The 12289-nt window shown below is 30.8% G+C and overlaps 1 protein-coding gene across 1 annotated transcript; it reads left to right on the top strand.

Annotated features, from left to right (window-relative positions):
• The first annotated feature begins 2977 nt into the window (after window positions 1–2977).
• LOC134277173 (leucine zipper transcription factor-like protein 1) lies at window positions 2978–10880 on the top strand. Its single transcript, XM_062759455.1, has 10 exons — window positions 2978–3069; window positions 5491–5615; window positions 6167–6361; window positions 6493–6631; window positions 6720–6806; window positions 7135–7182; window positions 7380–7442; window positions 7860–7964; window positions 9144–9247; window positions 9934–10880. Exons 1-10 carry the CDS (start codon window positions 3067–3069, stop codon window positions 9959–9961), a joined length of 897 nt encoding a protein of 298 aa, XP_062615439.1. The 5' UTR covers window positions 2978–3066; the 3' UTR covers window positions 9962–10880.
• The last annotated feature ends 1409 nt before the right edge of the window (window positions 10881–12289 follow it).

The raw sequence follows: 12289 nt of genomic DNA, 5'->3' as shown, positions 1-12289 counted from the left end.
TTTATACGTAAAAAATTTCCATAACTATCAAACAGTGTTAGCTGGAAAATAAAAAAAATTATCATTCTGTATTGTCCAAAGACGTAAATAACAATTATGTGTAATCAGGGACCTATATACTTAGTATATAGGTCCCTGGTGTAATAAGAAATATCGTTCTCTTTTTTTATTCAAATTTAATTAATATCAACATTCAAATAAAAGTTTTATTTTCTAACGTTAATTAATATAATTATAAGATATAATTAATTGAAGATTTTATATTTTATTGAAAATTGAAAAAAAATGTTGATGTGCTGATGTGCGCAGCATGCATACATGGGCATCGGAACGGGGGGGGGGGTGCTAGCGAGCGAGCCCCGTACTTTTTTGTAAATATATGTACATAATAAAGGCACTGAAAATTGGGGTTTACCTTTTTCTGTTGGTTTAGCCCCCCCCCCCACTTTCATCAGCCAAACTTTCAATCTGTTGCAACATGAGCCCCCCCCCCACTTTCAATCTGCTTCCGACCCAATGTCCTCCATTTGACTATTCTGATGGATTGAGGATATTGTTCCTATCAAAAAGTTGTTATATATGCTATAGAATAGAATAGATTTTATTATTCCAGATCAGGGCCCTTGTGGGCATATTACATACATGATTATTAAACAGAGCATGTAAGCGGTTTATAAAAAAGCGTAAACTGTTCCAACCCAGTTTATACCGTATAAAATGGGTAGCTATTAAATTCATTGCTTATAATTTAATTTTCATTCATTTGATGTAAGAAAAAAAGATGATTGTTCTAATAAAGTGACTTCAGTTTGTACAAAATTTGAATGTAACGTCAGGCGGATTGATACGTTTTTGACGCAAGTCATTGTGACGTAGGCAACCCATTTTATACGATATGAAATAATTTTTTATCCAATCAAATACAGCGTTACAACCAAAATTAAATTATTAGTTATTAACAAGGTGTGATGTGTTCTTAGTACATGTATATACTTAATCAATTTACACATGGTTCATAAGTTGAAATAATTGCTAACATGTGAAGTTTAATTTTGTAAAATATAAAAAAGTACACGTTTATCATAATGCAAAAAAGCCAGATATGTATACATACACAGAAATGAAAAATATATACATTTTTTTTACATACCAACACATACATACATACACACATATATATACATGTCCACACACATACATACTGAGTAGCTATATTCCACTAAATTGCAAAAGATACCTAGGGACAGTGCATTGGTACTTAATAATTCACCATGTTTTGTTTGCATATCTTATGACCAAAGTAATATTTATTAAGTGTTTGGAGAATACAATTTTTTTTTTATTATTAAATTTCTTTATACATGTAGAAGACACACTATATTGCACCCTTGATCAATTCACAAATTCTAAGAACCAATATAGGTTTTTTTTTTTTTTTTTTTTTTGGTGTGTGTTTTTTTTTGTTTTTTTTTCTGAGTATAAAAAATTTACATGTACCTATTATTATCAAGAGAAATGCCACATTATATATCTATTTTATATGGCTATTAACCATTTCACAAACAGCTGAAAGTAAAATTTTCACAATTTAGAACCCACAACAACTTATTTTCATTATTTAAATGAGAAAAATTGATACAGTGTCTTTGTATAACATTAATCATATTCTCTCGTTCTGTAACAAAACTCAAACATTCAAAAAGTGTGTGTTTTTCATCTTCAATAAGACCGAGGAACATTAAATGGCAAAATTGGAAATACTGAGTATAGAGCTTTATACGTGATTTCTATCTTTACAATCAAAACATTCAGTGATAGACAATGAAATGGGAGAGTATGTTATAGGACGTTTGGAAAAATTGAAATTGCAATGTTATTCATTTTCAATCCACCTCAGCTACGCTAAATAACATTACTGTTGAACAGAAGACAAATAATTTCAATTTTGGTACAGTTTGATTTTTTTGTCAAATTTTAATGAATAAATGTTTAACATTCAAATAAAAGTCTCCCGATTTTTATTTCTAAGAAATTCTCTATTAATTGATTTTTTACAAGAAGAAGAACAGCTAAATTAACCACTATGTTTAAAGTACAAAAAATGTTGTACCCGATTATCTCAAACAAATATTTCCAAAAACTCAGCATAATAATTATTAAAGGCGTTGAATTTTTTTCCCAAATGTAGACTTGAAACTTTTAAAAAATCTTTTGTACCCTCTGCAATTAATACCTGGAATTCCCTTTCTAAAGACGTGAGAGACAAGGATTCTATTATAAATTTAAAACAAGAATATGTTCACATCCCTCAAAGCCACCTTGTATTTTTCATATGGGAAACGCTATTTAAATATAATTCACACAAAATATATATACTTAATAATGATCTTTATAAGAAATATAATTGACTCTCCTATATTGTTCATGTGAAAATTGAAAAAAAATTTCTTTTTTGTATGTAAAAAATATGCATAAATTGCCTCTTAAACAATATTTTACAATATAATCACTTGGCAATAGTCAACTCCCATCTTTTTATTTGGAAATGATTCATTGTCAGTTGATGTGAATCATAATATATTTCACTGTGTCCAAAGGTTCATTGGTGATTCAGGTAGATTTTGAAGTTTTCTGTTTCTTTGTCATTTAATCATATCTGTACAACTTTTTTGTTTATGATTGCTTTTACTTGTGATCATGTTTATTCTTTATTATCATTATTGTCATATATATTTTTTTCCCAAATAACTGTTATAATTGTAATCATTTACATGTATCATTATAGATCTACATATTGTAAGAACTCTGAATCTTTAGTAAGTGTCTTAACTTGAAATGAAAATTTTTAATTCTAAATGAATAGCCAAAATTTTTTTATGTTATGTTATTGTACACAACTTGGCTGTTCACTTAGTAAATACACATTCTATGTACGACATACTTAATAAATTTTCCGTACGACTTACCTTTATTGGAAACCTCGATTTGGAATTTTCTTGTCAACAGAGACGCCTTTTGCAAAATCTTCAAAGATTAGCATTAATTAGTTACACTTTTAGCTTCAAAATGGTAATCTGTTGTTCAAACACAATATAAATTTATAATTATTCATTTGAAGTATAGCTTCATAGATGATTGATTAAGTTATGGCACTGTCAATGCATTTCGAATTTTCTCAGGTTGACACAAAATGGTTTGTGGTGGAGATTGTTATTAATCATTATTAATGCGATTGTCATTATTCCAAAATTGAAATATCGATTATACATTAAATTTAAGACATCAATAATATTACAAAGCGCTAAAACTTGTTCAAGATAATACATATTAGGCAGTGTCTATATGCACGACCGTCGTGCACTTACCTTCTCAACGGTTATTCGCACGACCGTCGTGTACATAATTTTTCAGTGGCTGTTTGCACGACCGTCGTGTATATTAATTTTTCAGTGACTATTTGCACGACCATCGTGTTTTTTATTATAATATTTATCAGCTGGTCGCACGACCATTATATATATTTATTCATACCTTCACTTATTATGGCATTCGTTTTTTCCCCAGTTAAGTTCGGAACGCAGTAATTAAAGTACAAAAAGACATTTTGGCAAGAAAACATCGCAAAAACTTTTTTTCGTGATATTAATTTATATAATTAATTGACATTTGGGTCCAAATGGTAAGGTCGTTGTATTGTAAATTTGTTATAAATTTAGAATTATTCATTTGAAGTATAGCTTCATAGATGATTGATTAAGTTATGGCACTGTCAATGCATTTCGAATTTTCTCAGTTGTTGATTCTGAAAAATGGTTTGTGGTGGAATCTGTTATTAATCATTATTAATGCGATTGTCATTATTCCAAAATTGAAATATTGATTATACATTAAATTTAAGACATCAATAATATTACCAAGCACTAAAACTTGTTCAAGATAATACATGTACGTGCATTTGTTACTCAATTGAAGTGCCCTCTTTATAATATCCTCACATTGCATTGGAAGGTAAAATCCTAGGCAATCAGTATCAAAATGATGTCATATGACATTACTTTTTCAACATTGGAGATAATATGTTGACTGTGTGATTGTTAAGTCAACTTCAAGCACAGATATTCAGTTTTAATTTGGATCTGGCATTTAAACCACATGTGCCATTTGATATTTGTCTGACATGCACGATGTCTATTACCAAAAATTTGCATTGCAATTTCAGGCACACATGGTCAAGTCCAGGACTTGATTCAGTATTTTACGACAAGTCGTGTATAAATTTCAGAGGCCATATATACCTGACATAATTAAATTTATGTAACTTATAATTTATTTTCATTTGTTACTTGAATAAATAAAGTGTACATGTTTTATTTTTCCTCACATTGTGTTGGATAGTCATACATCCACAATACCAGGCTGATAGATTACATGTACATTACAATAACTTTTACAAATACTCACTACTGAATAAACCATCTGTTACAATAAGTAGAAATTAGAATGTGCTGTAAGTCACAGCTAAAACCGAAATTTAACAAACTCATTGCCGTTTGTCATATAGGAGGAAACATGTGGAATTGCGTAAACGCAATAATCTAACCGCAACGGAAAATAAAAAGACGGATATTCAAACGTTCGTAATGTTTTATGGGCATTTAAACAAACCCACAATTTTACTTAATACATTTGGAATTTGCTTTATTTTTAGCTATCATTTTTTTAACTTATAAAAAAAGATAAACACATGATGTCTATTACCAAAATGAAGTCTGGACAGTGCAATTTTGATAAAGAAAGTTTAATCTACTAATTATCTGTTTTATTCAATAAACAAGTTTATTTTGATAAATATTTTTTTTCATTGAACTTCTTATTACTGCAAGAATGTAGTTGCAACAGGATGCAATTCACGAAGGATTGTGGGTCCAGAGATTACTGTGGGAAAAAATCATTTTGATCAATGTGCAAAGTCCAAATTTTTCTTTGCTCATTGTGGCACTGCCCCAGGCTTTCTTGTTAGAGCTCGTATTGCACACTCTATTTCTTTAGTTTGGGAGATTATTCTGAAAATTAATTTATAGAATAAAACGAGAATATAATACCACTTGTCCCTGACAATTTTCTTGCTCATAATTACCTTTTCATACTGGGTTACTCAAGCCTGGTAGAGTTTCATAGCAAGATACTTTTGACTTGGCGCAGCGTAATCAGAGATATATAAAGAGAGTAGTAATGTTATCCATGACTCTTACTTGTAAGGGTAATATAAGATATTCTTTTCTATTCATTTCTTGCTAATGTAGATTGCAGTTACCTGTCATTCTTTGGCTATATTTCACACACACATGAATTAATATCATAAACTAGATCCTTAGGTCAGTATCACTTAATGATATAGCATTGTTTCCAATTCATACGAGGACACAAATAACTCTTTGTACAATGTAAACTTTTATTAACAGATTTTTTTTATCAACCATTTAATTTCAGGCTAATCTTGGAGTGAATGAACATCATCAAGCTCAGGTTGTTAATTACATGAGATTTACCCGTTATCAAAGAGGTCAGAGGTTAAGAGCTGTGGAGATGTGTTTTGAAGAACTCAAGAACAGCAGGTAAAAAGAAAACTCCATTGAGAACTAACAAATGTTTTCTATACACATTTCAGGTCAGTGAATTGCTGATTCTTCCTGTCCTCATGCCTATATGTGTCATTTATAAACTTTTGAACATTTTGGGTTCCTTTTGAAAGTGTCTGAACTAATTCAAGAAATACTTTAATTATTATTATTTTAAATTCTTAAGAGAAGCAGAATTTATTAAAAGCATGGTGTGGTGATGGCCCCATGGGACCTAAGAATGGGCCTAAAACCATCAAATTCATGCAATCTTCAACAATCAGTTTCTAAACCCATCACTCACAGACAGGCAAACTCTTTGTATGATTGCAATGGCCATCTAGAGACATGAACTACAATGGTGAAACCAAATTCCATAAAATAATCAATATACAGAATTCCTAAAACTTCTGAATCATTTGGATGTTCCAGTATGCATCCTTTTCTCTTAATTATCCAATTTTATAAAAATGCACATTAACTATGTAGAATAAGCTGAAAAAGAAAACAATGAAGTAGACTTACTTTAATTTTTTTCTGAAAAAAAGGTTGGATGAAACGACCTACACCATTGATGAGGTGACGGACATGTTGGATGGGCTGCTATCAGTTGTGATGGGTGAAGTGGAGGGGGAGTTAGATAACACTGCTTATACAAATGTTCTACTACTGAGGCAGATGTTTCAGCAGGCAGAAAAGTGGCACCTTAAACTGCAGGCAGATATCTCAGAATTAGAAAATAGGTGAGAAATTTCCATCAATAAGGGGAAAGAGGAGGGGGTAAAACAAATTCATTTCACTTGGCAAACTTCAGCTACTTTTAAGTTTTATATATGAATTGGATTATGAATGAATCCAATGATTGTTTTTTTAGAGATTTAATAGAAACTATAGCAGACTTTGAACAAAAGGAATTTGCTGGGACAACACGAGACACAGATTTTAACAGTGTATTAAAGAAAATGAAATTAGCTCCAATCAATGAATCTGGAGGAGCAGCTCTACTACACATGGTAGGTTGTAGCCACATGACCAGAGGCTTAAACCTATTGAAATATTCTGATTATCAATTACTGCAGTGAATTTAATTCTTCTATTTAGAAAATTGAGGAATTAGAAAAAGAAAATCTTAAACTCTCAGAAAAAACAAGACAAATGGAGCAACAAGTCAAAGCATTAGGAGGAACAGTAAGTCACTCTTGCCCATGTTAATATGTTGTTTATGAAAGAGAATTCCAAAGCTCAATGTTTACATTTACATTTTCATGTACTAGATTGTGAAGTATGTAGCAAACTTGTGTGTGCATTTACCATTAACACCAATGTAATGAAATAGATATGACAGCTATTAGATCATAATTGCTGGAAAACTGCCTTTGCCTGTTTCGGTAAATTGCGCATGTGAGAGTGCATCAGCAATGAGAAATTTAAAGTACATGTAGTTGTAGGGTATGAATGTTCATATCATTATGTATAAAATATACATGTAAATAAGTCATGCTTTAATCTCTTATAGGTGGCTGCTAGTGCTGTTACCTCCTCTGTTGCTGGGAGATCAAATCAGGTATGGTCAGAAACAGTGATGATTAGAAATTCAGTAAACTTTTCATGAAATATCTGTGGACACTCGTCAAAGTATTGAGGATGTAATAGCTCATTGAGATCCAATCAAGTCCAAATAAATAAAACTTATCAAACTTTTGGTAAAGGACACTGATGTTTACTAACAATTTATTTTTGTTTAACATCAACTTATTTCAGAATGATGGAGAAGTGGATGATCTAAGAAAGAAATTGTCCAGTCTTGAATCAGATCTTGATAGTGTAAGTTTTATATATTATTTTCTTCTGAGGTATTGTATTTTAACTTGTCTAGTTTATGCCAAATTTTCAACATATTTTTTTATCTTAGAAAAGATATAATTTCCATAATCTAAATGCAAATAAAGCATTTTATTTAATACTGATCTACCATTGACAAAGATTGTATTAAGCCCCCCCCCCCCCATTATACTAAAATTTATTTATTTATATATGCCTAGGTTTTTTTTCATTGAACCATTACATTTTCATATTGTGAGCAGTGTATCAAGCTATGTACCATAATGCATCATTAAACATGTCAAGCATAAATTCTATTTTTACAAAATTTCTGTTATTTATTTTTCTGGCATAAAGTTATAAACAGAATCAGCAATTATTATATATACATGTACCTTTACTGGTATATATCCATTGTAGACAAAAAGGAGCAGTGCCAGTTCATCAAATGCAATGGAGAAAGATTTAGTGTCAACAAAACATGAGTTGCTTCGAATTAGAGAAATGTTGGAAATGGCAGAAAAGGTATTTTAAAAGTACATGTGACTCTCGATGGCTCGAACTCCGATCTCTCGAAGTGAACCTCCGGTCCCGTTTTTTCCTCTATATAACCAAGCAAATTTACTCCTGATCTCTTGAACTTTCTCTCGAAGTTCTCTATCTCTCGAACCAAAACCTGGGTCCCGTTACACATATTTCATTGAATTTTACTCTCTATCTCTCGAAGTTTTGATTGCGCGTGTATACACGCCAATCAAGCGTAAAATTGATGCAGTCTGGACTTACCTGGAAACAGTGAATGCCTTTGGCTGGCATAGAGGTGTTAATTGGGTGTTTACATAGATGACACTACACCTGTGGGTCGTCCGTGTGTTGTTATAATTAATTGGTTATTATTCACAGGGTAAATTAGAAACAAATTCACAACTTATTTTGAATTGAAACCGAGACGCTATTTTTTTTTTGGAAATTAATTTATACATGTTCATTTCAGTAAGTTCCCATAGACTATGAACTTTCATTATGATTATATAGAGTCTACATAATCCCAGTATCGAAAATATTACACAAGAAATTCTTTTCTCAAGAACAGAATACCGATAAAGAAAAATCTGGTGAACACTGTTGAAGGACCCGATCAAGCCGCGGAATAGCCAAACTACAATTGCTATTCGGGTTTCGTGTAATCATGAAATAGGATCAAATAAATATTGAATCTTTAGGAATTCGTTTTATTTATTCAAAATACAATCATTGTTGTTGATATCAAGTAAATTACCTGTAAAATGTGATTGAAAACGTGCAATGACTTGATTTACATTTATTTCCGGTATCTGTAAAAGAAGAACTTCGATGATCAGAACTGAAAATTCCGGATTTTATTTACTTTCCATCTCTCGAACCCCTCGATCTCTCGAACTTTTCTCGCGGTCCCTTGAACTTCGAGAGATCGAGAGTCACCTGTATGAGAAAAAGCTTGACCAACATGTGTATCATGAATGTAAAAACATGAATATGTACAGGAGATTTTATACATGAAATCCATAGCACATAAAAGGATTGTAACAGATCATTTGTGCACTGTGATGAGTATTAATAAAGTATTATTCTTATATATGTTGGGAAATAATGTATTATCTATGTATAAATATTAAAAGGTGTTAAAATGTATGGGGAAAGTTTTCAAATTGAGGTGTTTTGTAGGAACTTGAGAAGAAAGTCAGTCAAACCAACCCATTCAAAAATCTGAAGCAGATGCTGATGAAGAAAAACGACCAACTGAAGGATCTCAGAAAGAGACTAGCAAAGTAAGTAACACCACCATTTTATAAATACAGATATAAGCCTCATAAGTCTGGACAATTGTGTTCCTGAGCGAATTGTGCAGATTAACGAAACACCTGGAATACTGAATTGTTACTTTTCAAATAAGCTGATATAAATTATTATTCTTTTACATAGCTCCTTATCTAATTTTACAATTACCCTTCAGCACTTAAAATGTAAAAACAAGGTACAATATATAACGATTATAGAACCTTATACCGTATAGCGGGTTATTTTAGCGGGTTGCTAATTTTGTCTTATTTTGGCATTTTGATGATAATCCCCGCTAAACATGTTAATCGCTAAAATAGTCAGTACTCTTCTTAGTGTCCATCTGCAAAGAGTTGAAACCTTGTGTCTGCTAAAATAAAGCCAAAATTATGGGCATACCTTTGAGCAGGCAAAACGCCAAATTTCACAGCCGCCAAGAAAACCCGCTATACGGTAAATCAAAAGCAAGTTTAAAAAGATGATAAATGTAAATTCTTTTCACCACAAATTTGTCTTGAAGTTAAAGTATCCGCATTATTGGCAACCAGATAACTGATACCTGACTATCTTTAATGTAGGCATGCCTGTTTTTTGTATTCATATTCCTGATTTTAATTATTTTCAAAAATATCTTTATAAAATAAATCTTTTATTTTTAGTTATGTTTCATTTTCAGATACGAGAAAGTTGACGATGTTGAGTAACATTTGGATGGTGAGATCTACATATCTGGCTGTTTTATATCTGAAGAAAAAATGGGCTATGTTTAAATGATGAGAGAATTTTCTTGGAAACCTGTCTCCCAATAGACTCAGCAAAAAATTGTACTAGTATTATTGTTACTTTTTTCATAGTAGTTACCTCTAAGAATGATTGTGTGGAGGGGAAAAAGAAGGTTGTTTGATATTTAGTTAGAGTGTACAGTAACTTGCTTTCTTGAGCAGGATGATGCTATTTGACAGAGGGACTTTTTAAGAAAGTCTTTTATTTGATTTTTTTCTGTGATCATAGATAAACTTCATGCTACGGAGTATTTTCAGTAAATTGATTGTTGTCCATGAATTTTGATGTGTAAAACAGCATCCTTGGAATTCCTGTCAAATTCAGTCATTGTTTTATTTAATATTTATTGTCATATCTGAGAAAAATCCCCCCTCTCTGCGAAATAACCAGAAAGCTCAAACTCAAATGACATACTGTGAAATCACTATTCTTTGTTGGGGTTTAATTTTCGAAGTTTTTGAGGTATGAAGATCAAATTCATGTCCACAACGAAATTTAAATGGTTTCACAGTATTTCCAAAGACTTAATTTCACATTCGATGAACCTTGGGTGAATAGAAAATAAACTTAAAACATGGTGGAAAATATCTAAATTAATGGTTCAAGTTTTTCATACATTGTTGGCTTGTAAATTCATTAGTATGGCATGTGATATCCATGAAAGGTAGTTTTCTGCAAAATACACTAGACCCCCACCCCCCAAAAAATACGACAGAGTACATGATAAATGATAAGCACAAAACAAATTATTATATTGTACAGAAAGAATTTATTCTTTTTACTCTTAGTTTACTCTAAAGTAAACTATTCAATTATTTAAAAGAAATAAAACAAGACTGAAGATTAGCATAATGCTACTCATTATTTCATGTAAGTTTGAAATTATTAGCATTTTTGTACATGTTCATTAAGGATTTCCATCCCTAATGGGACCTAATTCCCTACCCTTAAATGTCCGTCAAGTGTATAATTCACTGATATCATATTAAAGCATTTTATAGTGGAAAAGGATTGCCCGTGAGAAATTTTTAAAAATGTCATTAATTAAGCAGTAGTTAATTAACAAAGATTGCATTGAAGTCTATGGGGAAAAAAGTTTTTTCAAAATAAAAATTAGAATAATTTGAATATCAATAAATCCTGCCGTGGAAAGATGCATTGAAACATTAAAAATAGAATGGCAATTGAAAACAATTTTTTTACCGGCTTAATTTTTTTTTATTGATTTTTTTTATTAATTAAAATAAGGGGAGATAACTCTCACCAAAACTCAAGGTCATAAATTAGGACACATCCCACTATACATACTAATAGTAATAAATGGGAAATATGTCTAAATAAACTGAGTATTCAGTGCCTACATATCAGTTATGTATTAAATTTCACTGAATTTGTTCCCATTAGGGATTGAATACCTTAAGGAATATAGAAAGAAAATGAAGAGTATATACCACCATCTTCTTGTGTGGTCCTCTTCATAATTAAAAAAGAAGACAACTAGTATACAAGTATTTGAAATGCTTAAAAGAAATGCCACTTTTGTATTAAATCAAAACTATTCTGTGTTGTGAAATGAAAATGATATTTTTTAGGTGTTGAATATGTTGCAAACTTGATTACTTCATAAAAAGTGCAATTTTTCTGACATTATATTTATGTTTAATTAGTATTTTGAAAATATTGATTCACAAGGCAAAGAAAATGATTTTTTTTGTGTATGTATGAAGTGCATTTAATTGACTTGTAGTATTCATAATGTATGAATTTTTTAATGCCTTGCATGTCTGATTTGGAGATATTCGAAGGGAAATCTCATTGTATATGTTTAGATGACAGATAATGGAGGGTCAAGTTTTTACATCTCAGAATTTTCTTTTTTGTAATTCAGTAAATTTGTAATAATAATAATGATAAACTAGTTCAGTTGTGAATTCTAGTTGAATCATTTATTATCTAAGATCCAAGTAATTTTTTTTGTAACACTGGTATTATGTGCAAATACATTCCGTCCTTTAAAAAAATTGCTCTTTTGTGAGAATAATATTGTATATGATAATTTGTTGCTGATGTAGGGTATATTTTTTTCATATACATATACTGTATGTTTTGTTGTAATCATAATTAATCAAAATTTAAAGCACAATGTAAGTACTAACTAAGAGAAAGATTTATATGTGAACAGACAATGCTTTTTTGTTAGTGCAAATATTGACCCAGTAGTGTCTTGCGAATCTGGACACCAATATAGC

This window comes from Saccostrea cucullata, unplaced genomic scaffold (assembly GCF_032062105.1).
Source record: "Saccostrea cucullata isolate Sc308-1 unplaced genomic scaffold, CSIRO_AGI_Scuc_v1 ctg107, whole genome shotgun sequence".
Lineage (NCBI taxonomy): Eukaryota > Metazoa > Mollusca > Bivalvia > Ostreida > Ostreidae > Saccostrea > Saccostrea cuccullata.
This window is presented reverse-complemented; position numbering and strand designations above follow the sequence as displayed.

Coding starts and splice junctions, on each gene's coding strand:
- LOC134277173 (XM_062759455.1), top strand. Junction 6,632..6,719: donor GAGCAGCTCTACTACACATG/GTAGGTTGTAGC, acceptor TCTTCTATTTAG/AAAATTGAGGAATTAGAAAA. Junction 6,807..7,134: donor TCAAAGCATTAGGAGGAACA/GTAAGTCACTCT, acceptor AATCTCTTATAG/GTGGCTGCTAGTGCTGTTAC.